Source organism: Indicator indicator, chromosome 1 (assembly GCF_027791375.1).
Source record: "Indicator indicator isolate 239-I01 chromosome 1, UM_Iind_1.1, whole genome shotgun sequence".
Taxonomy (NCBI): Eukaryota; Metazoa; Chordata; class Aves; order Piciformes; family Indicatoridae; genus Indicator; species Indicator indicator.
The window spans coordinates 66,333,405-66,351,081 of record NC_072010.1 but is presented as its reverse complement, the minus strand read 5'-3'; the positions used below and the strand labels follow the sequence as shown (position 1 = coordinate 66,351,081).

Genomic DNA, 17,677 nt, shown 5'->3' with positions numbered 1-17,677 from the left:
GAAAAAGGCATCTAAGAAAAGGAACTCAGTAACATTACTCTAAATGCAATAAACTCTGGCAGAAACACAGGCTGCTGGCTTACACCCCAAATATGTCAAAGCTGTCTTGATGATATTTGTGAAAATATGTACATACATCTAGCTCCTAAAGTTTTTCGGAATTTAGCAGTTTTGCATAATTTCTGTAGCAAAAAAATCCGCTTTCTATTGCAGTAAGATATTAACCACCCTGCAGGAAAGTTGTAACTTAATAGGAAAGGAAATAAGTTAATTGGCTTATGGGTTTGGATGAGAAAAACTATTTAATTCAATTTAAAGTTTACATATGATCATTTCATTCAAAGTTTACATATGAAGTAGATGAGCATGTTATTCTGAAGCCTACTTTTGAGTATATTTCTGAAATTTCACAATTTATTCAAGCTTTCCTTTTGGGAGTGGAGAAAGAAATATGTGGGTGGGAAGGAACAAATTGAAATGTTTTTTGGTCATATTCCGCTTTCAGTGTAATTTTACAGCCAATGTTATCAATCTCTCTTCCCAAAAAGATCTGTACTAGGAAGACTTAGAATCAAAGAATCAACCAGGTTGGAAGAGACCTATCACCCAGCCCTAAGCAATCAACTAGACCATGGCACTAAGTGCCTCATCCAGTCTCCTCTTGAACGTCTCCAGCAATGGCGACTCCACCACCTCCCTAGTACTTATCTAGTACTATGGGACAACAGCAGTCAGAGTGCTTCATCAAAACCTGAGTGCTGCAGTCAAAGACTATTTCTGGGTGAATTTTTCTCCCTCTCTAACCCCTTCCGCCGCTCTGTTGATGAATGTTGATGACTTCCTCATCTCTGACATCAAAGCACAGGATTTTAAGTCAAAAAATCTTAATTCCTTCATGGGAAAAGGATGAAAAAAAATAAAGAATGCTCACAGAACATACTACAGTCGCTCTACAAGTAAATCCAAGCATAAGGGTTTTCTTACACACTTCTGTCTTCTTATCATGTAGCAGAACAGAAGCACTTTTTTAACTTTTCTAAAAGATTACTGAAATTTGCATTATAAAGGTGATGTGTGAAGAATTCTTTTACTGCTGCCTCTGATGGCCAGCATCAGCACTTACTTTTTGCGGTCCTTGTCTCTCTTCAAACCAAAAACAGGCGTAGAGATGGTCGCTTGTGATTGGAGTAGTTCAGCATTAGCTTTCTTCTCAATAAAGAGCGCTATTTCGTTTTCTAGAATTTTTTTCTTTTTCTCTAATTTCTGTTTCACTTCTTGATGCATTAGCATATGATGTTCAAATTTAGTCTGTATCTGTTCAAAGCAAGCACCAAAACCCAGTATTTCCAACTAGTAACACAAGGTGGTGGTAACACAACACAAAACCCTTCTGCAATGAAATCACAGAATTAACCAGGTTGGAAAAGACCTGTGAGATCATCAAGTACAACCTATTACCTAACATAATCTAATCAACTAAACCATGGCACTAAGTGCTACATCCAGCCCTTTTTTAAACAATTCCAGGGATAATGACTCCACCACCTCCCTGGGCAGCCCATTCCAATGGCCAATCACTCTTTCTGTGAAGAATTTTTTCCTAACATCCAACCTAACCTTCCCCTGGTGCAGTTTGAGACTGTGTCCTCTCATTCCATCACATAGCAAAACCTACCTCAGCTTGTGTTAAAAGCAGTTAAAAAATCTCAGCTCTTTCCTAAAACTGGTAAGACTAAAAACAGCAATCCAGAAAGACAATCTTTCATATCAGATTGTTCTCATAGAAGCCAGACTAGTACACACAGAACACAGGTGGAAACCACGGATGACACTAAGAGAATGTTATATTTATTACTAGATTTTACTGTATCTGTGTAATATATAATATATAAGGAGGCCTGTAGAGAGGAAATTGTTACCAACAGAAGGATTAAATCACTATTTGTAAAGCAAAATCTATTTCCCTAAAACCAAAAAAAAGGAACCACATATACTTTAGTTACACCAGTATGCATTTTCATGTATATACACAATTTTAATATGTATATTAATTACATTTATATATTAATATGTTCACACATAATACATCTGGTTGGGAGAGTCACTTATGGGCTGCAAGAAGTTAATTGCTGCAGTAATTGTTCTTTGATTGTTCTTTTGGCTTATTAATGGATTTTACCTTCCAGATGCATTTTGATGTGTTTAAACCTACTGTGAAGTTGTGCATGATAACCGAACAGTACTTCACTCCACCCTTCCTCACTTCCCATCTTCCCACACACAAAGTCTCCTAGAATCCTGCTTCTGTGTTGGTGTAACTCAATCTGAGTGCAGCTATACTGGTATAGAAATCAGGAAGATCCATCTCTAGCAAAGACAGAAATAAGAAATAACTAAGATTACAGAGGTAACAGTATGCCTGCTCTAGGAAGCAGAGCTGTCAGATTTCATAAGTATGTGTGCACATATGTAGGGACACATAGATGTATACTATTAGTCTATTTACTTTATTGCAGCAGTTAGCCAGATGCATGGCAAAACCAGCTGGAATACCAGTGAAACTATTCACGGTAGAAAGAGTAAGGTCTTAAACAACTGTAGTCCCAGGAGTGGTAATGCTGCAAATTGCACCTACAAGCTTCCTCTAAATGAAGGATGTAAAAGCAATATTAAGTACAACAGAAAGTCCTGGTTTAATTTAGTTTCCAGATACACAGACACACCTCTCAGAGAATGAGCAGCAACAGTATATGACAAATGTTCTTTAGGAGTGACTGCCTGATCACTTTCTCACTGGGAAAACTAATAGCCGTAATTCGACTGCAATACACAGAGCTCACAAACCACCTGGTATAAATCATGCAAGGAAAACATCAAAAAGTACCAACATGTACTGTGCATGGCATATCTGAATCTACTTTGAACATGACAAAGCATTCCTCCAATTGGATAGTCTCATACTGAGAGAGAGTGAACTTGATTTTTCTTTTTTCTCTGCAAGTTGTATGGTGGACTTGATAAATTTAGAAAACCAAAGTATCAAGTCTTATTTAAAACAGGCATCTGAACACTTCACTGAAACTGCTACATCTTTTTTTTAGGAGACTGAGGTACAGAAAAGAACATTAATAAATACACACAGGTTTCCAATTTCAATTAAAACAGTGTTTGAATAAAAACACACATGACCATGATAGAATTTGGCAGACAGTAGGTGAGAAGACCCTGTTCTGCCAGTCTGGCTTGACAGGACTAAGTCTTCAACAACACATTAAAGAAAGATTCCACATCTCCAAATGTTCTTAAGGCAGCTGGGAATAGAGGAGATTGTAAAAATAAAACAAAACCAACAAAAACACCTCCCTCCCCTACACTTTAAAACTTCTGAGCATGAGAGTTGAGCATATATTTAATAACTGAACCTGAAGGTCATACAAATATACCTGCCCCACTTGATTAGGCTGAAAAATAATTCAGGGTTTTTTTTTCCTGAAATCTTGGTCTTTTCAGAGCAACCTATGCATGAAAAGCATCTACCGTGCTGCTGTGGCATACTGATGTTTCTCAGCATACTGCTAGAGAAGACAAAGAAACATGCAACCACTCTACTCATCACTCTCTTACTTCAGTGTATCAGCTCCCACTCTATTGACCTGTCCCAGCTATTCACCAAAGCCTTTAGAGCATAAGAACCATCTTTTAAGAAAAACCCTGTCATTTATAGAGTCAGAGAATCATTTATGTTGGATAAATAATTAAGATCATTGAGTCCAACCTTAACACTACCAAGTCCACCACTAGACCACATCCCTAAACACACATCTACATGTCTGAAGTACCTCCAAAGATGGTTATTTCATCACTTCTCTAGGCATCCTGTTCCAATGTTTGACCACCCTTTTTCCTAATATCCCAATCCAAACTACCCCTGATACAACTTGAAGCCTTTTCTTTTTGTCCTGTGGATTGTATTTAGGAGGAAAGACCAACACCTACCTCACTACAACCTCCTTTCAGGTAGTTTGTACAGAGTCTCCCCTGAGCCTTCTTTTCTCCAAACTGAACAACCCCAGTTCCCTCAGCCACTCCTCATGGGACTTGTTATCATTTGCTTGTGTCTAATCAATCTGCTAATCCAATCAATCTGTGTAATCAATAGGCTTATGATTTTAGGCTCCACTGTCTTCAAAATATTAGGAAGCTATGAATACCAACTCATGATTTTGATAAGCATGTAACTCTTCCAAACAAACTCAGACAGGCATGCTTACCTGTTGCTCTGCTTCTTTCAATATTGTTTCTTTCTCCTTCACCCTCTGCACAAACTGTTGTCTCATCTTCTCCTCTTTTCTTTGCAGTTCAAGGTACAACTCATGCCTCTTTGCCTCATAGGCTTCCTGTAGACTGAAGTCCAAAAATGTAAACAAGTCTCCAGCACGCTGCTTTATTCAATGTGGAAAACCAACAATCTGGAACATTATTTAAACAATTAATATTCATCTGAAATATTCATTTCTACAGCTTCCCACATAAAAATTCATAAACAAACCTAACCAGAAGAAAGCATCTTTCTAAATCTTTAAATAAACAACCCTGAGTACAACTATTTACACTAACAGCTCCTGGGCAATTTACATTTCAAAGTAAACAGCACTTTAGGAATCTCACATTCTAAGAGACTTGAATTACAACTTTCTGTCTCCAACTTCCACAACTTTTTTTCTTTAAGATACTTATTAATAAGACCCCAAAATTGCCAGAAAAAATCCCCCCAAATTTCATATTGTGAAACCTCAGTCTTAAAATAAGACATTAAAAACCAATGCATCTGGAGCATTAACACAACAAACAAACTGACGATTCCTATATGAAAAAGAAGGAAAACAACAGGACCTTCAAAATACATAGCCCTCCCTCTATGTAATTTCAAAATTTAAATATGGTGGAGTTACATTAACATAGAATAAATACAATGTCCTAAGGAGTTTAATGACTAACAGATAGGGTTACTTTCCGGCACACATAAGCCAAAACCTCAAGACTGCTTGTTCCTGAACCCTCCATTCCAGAGGCTAATATACTGCATATATACCACACCTATATTTAGAATTATATAAGAGGTGTAAATTAGTTCAGTTCATCCAGCAAATACCTAGCAAAGGAAGAAAACAGCTTTTAAAACTATGCCTCTCTTTCCCCTTTTTATTCTTTTGGTAAAATAAAAGTTACCCTACTAGACATTTCAGTACACAAGAGACTTTTTCCCTGCAAACAGCAAGTACTTGAAAATGAGAAATTTCTTTCATATCAAAACATATCACAGCAAATTAAAAGATGCTGACAACTTGTTCATATACTACTAGAGGTTTGACATTTTCTGGGTCTATACTATCACTGCTATCAAAACAGTGCTGGAAACAGTTCTGTTTTTTCAGGGAAAACAGGATGGAGCCCATACACAGATGTGTATCACACACCAAAGAGCACCCTGGCTGTGAAAAGCATACCTGCTAAATGACACAAGCTCTTCCAACAACACATTTACCACAAGCTTTTCGAAGTCACAAGAATCCAGAGAGGAAGAACTGGTGGATCAGACTTGGGCTAATGGGTACTACAAAAAACACGTATCTTGTAGGGCTTATAAACAGATCAAAACATGGATAATGTTTGACCTCTTTATTCTGGAGCTATTCTCTTACATCATTCATCTTTTCTACCACTTCCAGAGTGCTGACTAGTCAGTCCTTCTCAGCTATCATGAATTACTGCTTTTCGTCAGGTATCTCATGCCTTCCTCTCTGAAGTAAAATAAGTATGTATGTGTATCAAATATTTAAAGTTGCTTTATATTTTCAATATACATACACACTTTAGTACTAGTTTTTAAGTCTCATCTTTTACTGTTTCGTTAAAACAGTTTATAAATGGAACTACTTTCAAAAAAGGACATCTAAAAACTTAATTATTTACAGAATCACAGAATTGTCAGGGCTGCGAGGGACCCCAAGGATCATCTGGTTCCAACCCTCCTGCCATGGGCAGGTACATCTACCACTAAATCAGGTTGCCCAGAGCCACATCCAGCCTGCCCTTAAAAACATCCAGGATGGGGCTTCCACCACCTCCCTGGGCAACCTGTTCCAGTGTCTCACCACCCTTGGTGAAGAACTTCTTCCTAACATCTAAATCTCCCCTCCTCTAGCTTGGATCCATTCCCCTTAGTCCTATTACTACCTGACACCCTAAAAAGTCCCTCAGCAGCTTTCTTGTGGCCCCCCTTGAGACACTGGAAGGCCACAGTAAGGTCTTCTTGGAGCCTTCTCTTCTCCAAACTGAACAACCCCAACTCTCTCAGCCTGTCCTCATAGGAGAGGTGCTCCAGCCCTCTGATCACCCTTGTGGCCCTTCTCTGGACACCTTCCAGCACGTCCGTATCTTTCTTGTAATAGGGGCTCCAGAAGTGAACAGTTTAGAACAACAGCAAGCTTAAAGTGCTCTCTTCTATATTTAAATTTAGAATGACTGGGCATTGCCTGATCCTAAAGTTTCTTACTTGCATTCAAAGTAAAATCTACATGCAGACTTCATGTTTCTAACATGAAGTTACATGTACACATGTAGACTTCATGTTTCTAAGATCTCAAGATCAGAGAACTTTTCCCATTCTATCTTACTGGAGTCATACATTGCAACAAAACAAATTCAGGACAACAGCCTTTTGGGGGAGTTTTTGTTTGGTTTTGTTTTTTTTTTATCAGCTGTGAAACAACAGATCATTCTGAAATTGCATCTACCATGTGAAACAAAGGCATGGTTTTCACACAGGTATATTAATTCACAAAATCTTTAAGTTTAGACAGCATATGCAATAACAATAAAGCGGCAGCACAGGTTTTTTAAGTGTCAGCAATCTCACTGTACTCAGCCTGGGACCCTGTGTGAGTTCTGCTAGCTAACATGATGCCTTTGGGTGCCATAAAGCTGCTAGAGCAAGTGGTAGATTAAGACAGCACACTGCAATCGCACCCTCATTTCCTTACACAGACATCTTTAGACTCAACCTAAGCTAGTTTATCAAGTAAAAGCAATCTTCTCTTAAAAGTAATAAAATATTAACTTTGAAGACACTGCATATACTAAGGAGTAAAATTACATTTTTCTAAATCCCACCTTCTTTGGTCTGAATTGTTCTGGAAATCACAATGACAAAATTAAAACAAAATTTCCTTCTGTGTGTTTGGCAAAATAACAACATAATGATCCAAACAGCCTTAGGTTTTAGGAGGCTTGGGGAAGAAGGGGAAAATAGTTCTCTCAATCTTAAGCCAATCCTTTCACCTGCTCCCAGTAAAACACTTTTCAGTTTACCTCAAGACTGGTTTCACTGCTTCTCATGTAACACACTATGAAAATAAGATTCATAGGTTCACTCATTCTTCTGGTTTGGACCTCTAGAACTTTAAACATCTCTGCAAAACCACTTGCAAAATTAAGATGTTAAAGACAACTACTTAAATGATAAATTCTTACTGAGGTTTTGGAGGAAGAGAAGGGATTGTGAAGAAAGTCTATACCTTACTAATCCATTGCAAACCTCTTAACAGCAGTACCACCTACCTTTCTATAGAAGCATTGCTGACAGTTTTTTCTATTTGCCTGAGACTTAGAATAGGGAAGCTTAAATACAAAGATGCAAACCAAACATTGTTATGTTCATAAATAAAGTCTCCGACTGAAGTGAATTCAACTATCAGTGGAACACAGTGCTTTAAACAGCCCAGCTATTTGTGCAGCAATTTCTAGTTCAGTTATTTTTTTAAAGCTTTCTCATCTGAAAACTCCACATAACTTCCAAATATCAATTAAGTTCTATCAGAAAAACAAAAAAATTAGTAAGTTAAATAGTGGCAGGTATTTATAGCATTGTCCCTTGACTCAGTGAACTACTGAAGTCAGTAGGTCAGTATTAAGCAACTCTAAGGATGTGGTAGATCTCAATGATTATCATTTTCCCAGTGGAGGGAGGCATGAAAACCTGGTATTTTGGATGTGGTTCAGTCTTACCATAAGGAGATTACAATATTCAGCTCAAATACTGTGGTGGGTTGAAAATTTCCCCCCAACATTAACTTTGCCAGACCAGCTCAGTTTGGAAGCAAATGAAAGCTGTATTTACAGGCAAAACTACAATGAAATGCAATGAATATGTACAAATATACAGTATTTACAGATATTTACAATTAACATATAGCACAAGGACTCCCTCTGGACAAAAGACCAGGGGAGCTGTAACAGCTTCGCTCTCTGTGCCTCCCCCTTACAACCCTGCACACAAGGGAAGAGAGAGAAGCAGAGAAGTTAATACCAGACAAAACAATGCAGCCAAGGTTAGCAAAGCCAGTTAGTATCTCCCCAGTGAAAAAGCAAGAAGAGAGAGAAATTGTTTTGGGAACCAAATCTTATGGAAAATATCCTTCCAATGGAATTGTTTAGAATAATCATTATTTTCCTTTTTACACCCAATAGTGATTTATTTACATTTTTACTACTTTTCTGCTCAAGATCTGTGTGCATAGTCTAAAACTACCACAAATACGAAGGTCTGCAGTTGGTCAAATCGACTCCACTCCCAAGTGCCTTTCCAAGGAAGTCTAACAGCCTCTCAGATAGTAAGTTTCCTTTCTTAGGAAACACAACTAGAGTCATAGCAACTTTTCTCTACGCATAAACTTATTCACATTACTGAATCCTTCCTGGTTTTCTGCCATCCTCAAAATAGACTGCAAAACAAACGTGTTTTTTTTCCAAGAACTGCAAGATCTGAATATCCCAGTTTCAGGGAGAAATAAATCATGCAATGTATGATTTCTCACATATTGAGAAAATGAGGTGTTTATGTTACAGTTACGTTCAACTGTAATAACTATGAAGAACAAACTGTGATTATGAGCACAGAAAAAAAAGCAGACAACTAAATGAGAATGATTAACATCAGAGAATCCAAATATGCAATCATACAGCCTGAATATCACTCCTAAGCTTTCTTCAACAGACCTTTGCCTATGAGTTTTCTTCTTTCATAACAAGAATCTTCTGTTAAGCAACAACATATCTTAGACTGGAAAATGGACTTATAAAATGTCCAACTTCAAAACAGTAGTAAATCCTCTTCTCCCTTGCAAGCATCTAGGATTACTATGTGTGTATATATTTAGAAGTTTGTTTGGCTGGAAGCATTCTTCATATCTAGATTTCTGTTTCAAACTATCCCACGTTTTTCTTTTGGGACATCTCAGCAATTATCTCTTGCTGAGAATGACCTGAAACTATGAATTCATGTTCTTAATTGACATAACTGGGACATCAAAAAGGAAGAACTAGGAAAAAAAAAGATGTCTATCTTCATTTTTCAACAAGAAAGAAATGCAAATCCAAACTTTCAGAATTTTTTAAAAATACATAATAAAAGCACTTCCTGGATTTTACATCCAACAGATACTGCTTCAAAAGCATAGACCATCCCCTCAAATATTCTGCTATCTGTTGACTTTATCACATGAATTTCGCCCTAAAAGTCTTCACAAGCCCATTCCCAATTGGCTGCTTTGCATGGCTTGGAAACCAAATTACACTTACATGATTAATTTTAGCCTTAGATGGTATTCCAATTTTTCCCTGAAGCACCACATGGTGGATTCTTCATTTTTAAAGTGGTTTACCACACATTATATTTTAATTTGATAGGGTACATACATGACAGTTAACTCTCATAACCTTTCAGAATGATACCTCTGACCTCTTAATTTAAAAAGTTTAATATATTGGTTTTGCAAGGTATATGAATGAGATTATGGAAGCTCCCAATGACTCATTAATTTAAGTTATACTAATTATTGTTACCCAATTTAACAAATAATGGTAGAATAAAATACTAGTATAAGCCAGGTATCCTGAAATCAGCAGAATAACCCAAATTCCTATGGATTATTTGATTTTAGTATGACTACAATATCCAAAGTCCTGCCTTCATCATTACAGCTTTTTAACTATACAGTTGACGTCTCTCCAAACTTCCAAAATATTCCTTACTTACTGTGAGTACTCATGTGAACCTTTCACATGCAGTGGCCTTAGCTATTTCCAAAACACCCATGACCACCTCATCCTAGAATCATAGAATCAACCAGGTTGGAAGAGACCTCCAAGATCATCCAGTCCAACCTATCGCCCAGCCCTAAGCAATCAACTAGACCATGGCACTAAGTGCCTCATCCAGTGTCCTCTTGAATGTCTCCAGTGATGGCGACTCCACCACCTCCCTGGGCAGCCCATTCCAATGGGCAATCACCCTCTCTGTGAAGAACTTCCTCCTAACATCCAGCCTAGACCTCCCCTGGCACAACTTGAGACTGTGTCCTCTTGTTCTGCTGCTGGTTGCCTGGGAGAAGCATTACTGCCAAGTTCCCCTACATTCACAAGACAGTAGAGTCTATCATCCAGACACTGGACAACAACTAGTAGGAGCAGAGGTCTTCCGCTTTTTGTGCAGTGAGAGCACTAACCATGTAATCCTCTAGAAGCATCCAACCCTTTACTGGTGTCTGAAAATGGAGAGTTAGTTCATTAAGTTATTAGGGTGAGACAAACAGACTGATCATGGAAGCCCCTGGAAATCTGGTTAATTAAAAACTTAGTTCTTAGAATGCAATTGCAAATAAATTAAAAGTTATGATGACACAGATTCACAAAACACAGGCCACCAGGGAATAGGTATTTTAAAAAACATACACCAGACAGTCACTTCAGACTACTACTATCTTTATCTTCCCTCCTAAACTCAGTAATAAAGATGCAAATATACTTTTCTGTTGTGTGATGAAACTCTCTCTTTCCATGTCTCCCATAAGAAAATAATTCTTGCCAACATATTTTTTCACAGGTAAGAGTGAAAGCCTTTACAGAAGTGTGTCCCCAGCCTATCTTGCAAGGCAGTTGAAAATCCAGGAATTACTGGTTTTGCTTTGCAGTAGCACACAATTATTCAATGAATAAATTACTGTTGTACTTTTAAATCCAGGAGAGTGGTACAGGAGTTTCACAAGCAGCTCTTTTATGACATGCCAAAAAGGCAGAGCATTTTAGCTACTCAAGCGTCAATGTTCAAATGCTACAACCTCCAGTGCAGTAAAATGCAGCAATTATTCAAGTCAGGCAGAAATTTTCTCAGTTTAGGTAAAATAACCCAATTCAGACAACCAAGCTTAGTAAGTAAAATAACCCAATTCAGACAACCAAGCTTAGTAAGTAGACAGCTACATCACAGACACAAAATATGACTTCTCAACATGCTTTTTGATCATTATTTACACAAGCAGCATCAAATTTTAATCATCAGTCATCTACTGATAGGCAGCATTAACTAGATTCTGAAACTACAGCTCTTAGAATCCACATGTAGGTGTTGTGAACACCCTTATGGACAAGGAGGACAACCATTTAGTAACACATTTTTGCCCAGAACAGAGTAGTCCTTATCCTGAAAGATATGCAAATTCACAAGTTAGCACAACGGGAAGCAGTGAATTTCCTTTATGGGAAGAGATGTTTTCCTTCATGCTGCTGAGGATGACACTTGCTATGGCTTCTTCAGTAGCTTCACAAAACACCTTATGGATAAGGCTACACTACCCTGCTAATAACACTACATATAGATCCTTTAAATTCTCTTCCCTTTTTATGGTATCATAAAATGTCTCTCCCAAAAGACAAATGCTTTGTCTTTCAGACCTCAGTGTCATTTACCATGCCATATAACTGAGGGACAACAACACATCCTAGATCCAGTCCCACTTTTCTCTCCCTGTCACAATAAATCTGGGAAAAAGTTAATTTTGTAGATTCGTTCTCATCCTTCCAAAACAATGGTGTTTTCAACAGATGAGATTTACCAAAACTAATGAAATGTATCATTTTGCCACAAAAATAAACTGACATTTGGTGGCTCATACATAAAACCTACACACCAGAGGGAACTTAGCTTTTCTGTATCTCCATGAAGCAATCCATTTCTAAACCAATTTTCTAATACAAACCTGCCACTTTATATCATTAGTAAAATGCAAACTGTTAAGAGGTTTTCAAAGACAATTCTGTTTGTGGAAGCAAACAGTTCTGTGGATGGTAGCTTTTATAATTCTTGAGATGGCTGTGAAATTCAAGTTCAGAAAAGCCAAAGATGATGCAGACAATATTGCTGTGAACAAATAGCTAAAAAAAAAAAAAAAAAGCTTTCCCTTAAAAATATCTATTTCCTAATCCTCTGGGGTTTGTGAATTTGTGTCATCATAAACTTATAAATTTAAACCTGAATCCAATGAAAAGTCTATGGTCTGTTTCAGTTCGTTTTAGACCTCATTCACTTTTGATTATTTACAGAAAGGATTTATTCCTTCCTTGTTAAGGCAAGAGAAGTGTCAAGAGACCACTATGATTCACATTCAGCTCAAGATCATCTAAAATGAACTAATCGTTACATGTGTCTTGACATATAGATCTCATAAAGAGGTGCCCACATCCAGCATCTTCCTTGGCCACATTAGCCTTGTGTAATGACTGTTTGAAAAATATAAAACTTTGAGCTAGCCAAACTGAAAGAAATGCTGCTCCATCAGCATTCTATGAGTTACAGTAACTGTCACTGCCTTAGAACTCCTGTGCAAAGTATTGGTGAAAGCAAGGGATTTAAGCCACTAAATCAAGCTATTTGGAGGAAAAACATTTAAGAGTTCTTTGTTTTGACCGGCACAGAATGGGTAAAGACAGTCTGATCACTGAAAAAGAAGTAAACAAACCAGTTAGTTCAAAGCACTAGAAACCTTTTTTAATGCAAAGTAATATTTTGTTTTCATGTCTGGTTTAAGTCAGTATTTCCCACCATGACTATGCAATGACAGCACTTTGGTAAACCATGAAGGCCTGAACCACTCCTGAATCGCCAGTTCCTCCCCATATAGTCCCAAGCATAAAACAACCAAAGGAAGTTGAAAGAGGGTGGTGACAGAATTGGAAATGTAAGATTAAACAAACTGGATATAGAAATTGTAAATATCTCTGGCAGAAAGCAGCTTTACTACATGAAACAATCCAGTGTCTCTAGCCCTATGCTTAACTTTCCTTGGGAATCCTCCATTAACATCTTACAGTCTAGCAAGAGATCTCTTGATCTGCAAAGGCTAGACATTTGTTATTATGGCAGATCATGTGGAAAGTCAATGGTGTAACATTACAAAGAAACAAAGTAGACCAACATGCTAATAATCTGCCATTTTGTTCTGTTCTGGTGAGACCTCACCTGGAGTACTGTGTCCAGCTCTGGGACCCCCAACTCAACAGAGACATGGACCTCCTCTAGAAGGCCCAGAGGAAGGCTACCAAGATGATCAGGGGGCTGGAGCTCCTTTCCTATGAAGGCAGGCTGGAAGAATTGGAGCTGTTCAGCCTAGAGAAGAAAAGGCTTCGGGGAAACCTTAAAGATACATTTCAGTATCTGAAGGGGACCTACAGGAAGGCTGGAGAAAGACTGTTTAGAAGGGCTTGTAGTGATAGGATGAGGGGCAATTGTTTTAAACTGGAGCAGGGTAGATTTAGTTTGGACATAAGGAGGAGGTTCTTCACAATGAGAGTGATAAAATACTGGAATGGGTTGCCAGAGATGTAGTTGAGGTCCTTTCTCTGGTGACACTAAGGATCAGACTTGATGCAGCCCTGGGCAGCCTGATTTAGTTGGAGGTATCCCTGCTTACTGCACGGGGGGGTGGACAGGATGACGTTTGAGTGTCCCTTTCAATCCAATGCAATCTGTGAATCTGTAATATATAATAAAATAATCTAAAAGGCATTAAGTGCATGTACCTGAAGAAAACTGAATATCTCCATGACCAAAATTAAAATCCTCATGTTTACTCTAAAAGAGGAGTTCAGAAACGCAGCTAGCTTGTATGCCTTTAAAAGCAACGCCCATATAGTCTCATGCACTTCTCCATGAAGATAACTGAACAAACAGCTACATACTTACTCTGATTTTTAAAACTCTATTTTTTTTCCCCTCTGAGAAAACATACTCTGTATATGAACCCTGCTCTATATTGGGTCATTCTAGTGAAATCTGGAGTGAATGGTTGTTGAAAGCAGGTGCTGCATGTGAAGTCCTTTACCTGACTGGTTTGTTCTCAGGGCCAGTGTCTCTGAAGCCCATCTCTTCCAGTCTGCAGCGTCTGTACAACTCATAATGCCGTGCATGAGTCTGCTCTCTTAAGTCTTCCATATTTGTGCAAATAAGCATCTTGCGAAGCTTCACAAAGTCACAGTGGTTCTCATTCTCCACTAAGCAGACAAAAAAAAAAAGTTTCATTATCGTGCACAAGTAGAAAAAAATGTCAAAAGGTATTTTAAGCAGTGTTAGATTAATTTATTTTGTATACTAATTATGCTTCCAGGAAAATGTACCTCATTGTTTATTATGTCTCTATATACTTCCACAGAATCTCTAATACACATGTTGAAGCACTAATTGTAAGTAGACTGGTGAACATGTTCCAACATGTCCTGGTTTCCTGTCTTGAGTTGAAACATTTCTCTTTTTTCCCCCCTCTTCTTTACTGAGAATCATAAAACTTTGAAATTTGGTAGAGCTAAGGGCACTGCCCACCATACTAATCCACCCAAATATTATATACACCATCTCAGCGATGCATCAGTGCTGATACAACCACCAGTCAGTGCACACCTCCAGCGTGAATTGACAAACTCCTTAAACTGTTGATTCAAAATACAATCAATATGGCATCAATGGATAGTACCAGCCTGTTTCAGCTTTGGTGAATTTTATATTTCAACAACAAAAACCTCATTAAAATACCTCTGAGAATTCATTTACCTTGTACAATGCCCCAGGGATACTGACGAGCTCTCACCGTTTTGTTTCCAATTTTCACCTCTTTTGTACTTCCTACTACAGCAAATGGCAAACACCCCTGTAAGAGTCACACCAGTATAGTCTTAACTCCCAGCATTCCTATGGAAACACTGCAAAGTAAACACTTCAGAAAAAAATTAGGGGGAAAACCTGCCATTTCAGGAAAAGCCAACAGGCAGTTTCAAACCAAAAATCACTTGAAAGAGATCAGCAGTTAGTCCAACCACAGACAGAAAAGTCAAACTACAGTAACAACACTGGGAGGAGCAGTTGTCAGACCAGATGAGTGTGGTGCCAGGTTAGAGGAACAAGAAGAGGCTGAGAAATGGGTCATCAGGAATCTCATGAAGTTCAAATGAGAATAATGATGAATCCCATATGTCAGGAGGAATAACCCCATGCCCCAGCACGTGGTGAGTCCAACCATGGGTAAAAGCACTTTGCAGAAAAAGATGTGGGGTTCCTGCTGGACCACAGGTTAGATCTGATTCAGCAGGTTTGTTCCAGTGGCCACCTACATCCTGAGCTGCAGTAGGAAGAGTATGTGGAGCAAATAGAAAGCTGCTGTAGAATACATTCCCCCGATTCATATTCAGTCCAAGTTCATATTCCCAGTAACAGTCATGAGACGATCACAGGTTTGAACCTCAGGTAGAGTTAACTGATGTGGCCTTGGTCAAATGGCCAGAAATACAGGCTGGGTACTGACTGTCTACATGCTGACCCACAACAACTGACCAAAAAAAAAAAAAATCATTAACTAGGAGATTTACAGCAGCCTTGCAGTACTTAAATGGGGCCTACAAGAAAGATGAAGAGGGCCTCTTTATCAGCAAGTGTAGTGATAGGACAAGGGGTAATGGCTTTATTGCCATTAAATTGACTTATGTACATTTACAAGCATATGCACATGAACTGCAAATACAGACAGTGCTCAAAGCAATCAAGCTTCACAAGCTTAGCTGAAGCCAGTAGATACTCCTGGGAAGATCTGAGTGGATAGTAGTAAAACAAGCCAGGATTGCATCTGACTTCTTAATTCCCAGAGAAAATATGCCCCAGTTTCAAATGAATGTACTAAATAAAAAGGCAGATGGAAGATTTGCTATCACAAAGACCAGAGAAAATGAGAAATGAGGAAAATGCCTCATTCTCTAACAGAGATAAAGTACTATTTGCTGAGGAAAAGAGCAAAGCCAATCTGTTTATCTATGTTAACAGTTATGTACCAATTATTAGAAATTAGAAAAAGTAACTATGAGTAAGAATCTATGTTCTGTTACTGAGCCAGGGAAAAAAAAAGTCTCCTAAAACATGTGGCATTAACAGCAGAGGGACAGGAAGATTTACAAGCAGGGAAAAAAACAAACAAACAAAAACCCCACAAAAACATATGACCTTTTACAGAGAGAATAAAATACATAAGCAAACTTGTTACACAGGAACCTGTGAGCCTCAAAATAATGGTGAAGGAACAGGCACAAATTTACATTAGAGAGTGATGCTTTAGTATTGTAAGTATCAACAGTTTTGTCATTTACTTACATTCATCATGGTATTCATTTCAGAGAAGGCTTCATCATCAGTTGGAAACTGGTAAATCTGGACACCATTGCTAACTAATTCACTCATGATTTTGTTCTTGAAATTCTGTAGTTCAGTTTTAGAAATGCCATCTGCTTTGCCAATAATTGGTATAATGTTCACCTTTTAATGATACAAATGATACAAAATATGTAAGACTTCAGTTTTGATGTGACATCTTTTATAAATTACATTGTTTGGCAATGAGCTGCTTCAAACTTTTCCATCAGCTGATATCAAAACTTCACAAACCATTATAAAAGCATTCACTGGCATCACTCAGCAAAAGAACAACAGATTATTTAATACACTGCCTTAAAATTAAATTCTGATAAAAGAATAAGGTGGGAGGTCTCATACTGTGAAGCACTCAAAAGAACAGCAATGCTTATTTATTAACTAAATAACGTTAAGCTCTGCTAAAAAAAATAGATTGATTTAGTTTATAGCACTGAGGGACATGGTTCAGGTGTTAAATGAAAGTTGACAGTTTAAGTACACAAAGAAAAGGAAGCTGGCTACCAAACCCTGCCTCTCTCTGAGCCTCCTCCTTGGATTCCTTTCAGCTACAACATCTTGTCCACCTCACTACTGCAGCAGAGTTTCTCAAGTATCTGTTGCAAGGAGAGGAATGACGAAGACTGAAGAATCTTGCTTACCAGTCTTTACATCAACTATTCAGAATTCAGAATTCAAAATTCATTTTTACTAAGGTAAACTACCCCATTTCCTAAACCAGTTATGTAACTATCTTACAAAGGTAGTAAATGCCAATTCTTTCTTAAAAATACTGTCACTACTCCTAAAATATGAATTTTGCAGAACTAGACACAAATAATTAACGTCAATATCCAAGTATTTTGGAAGAACAATACAAATAATTCTTCCAGATTTCAGAAGACGAGTTTTATAGAGTTCCTTCACTACAGATGCCAAAAAGGAAGAAAAAACCCCACAAACAAACAAAACCGGGGTGGGGAGGAACCCCAAACAAACAAAACCAAACAAAAAAACCCCAAAAACTAAACACCAACCAAACCCTAAAACCCCACGCATATTCTTTTTATTCTTCTGAATATTCTGTCTGAATGGAAGAGCCTAAGCATGGAATCTCAA

General features: G+C 37.9%; 1 protein-coding gene across 1 annotated transcript in view; it reads right to left on the bottom strand.

The window, feature by feature from the left end:
- Positions 1-764: 764 nt before the first annotated feature.
- Positions 765-17,677, bottom strand: part of SEPTIN10 (septin 10) — a 30,379-nt gene continuing 13,466 nt past the window's right edge. Inside the window, 7 exon segments of the mRNA XM_054382012.1 lie at positions 765-814; positions 817-883; positions 1,120-1,314; positions 4,272-4,404; positions 14,217-14,385; positions 14,939-15,035; positions 16,523-16,684. Of these exon segments, the coding sequence (XP_054237987.1) occupies positions 765-814; positions 817-883; positions 1,120-1,314; positions 4,272-4,404; positions 14,217-14,385; positions 14,939-15,035; positions 16,523-16,684 (873 nt within the window).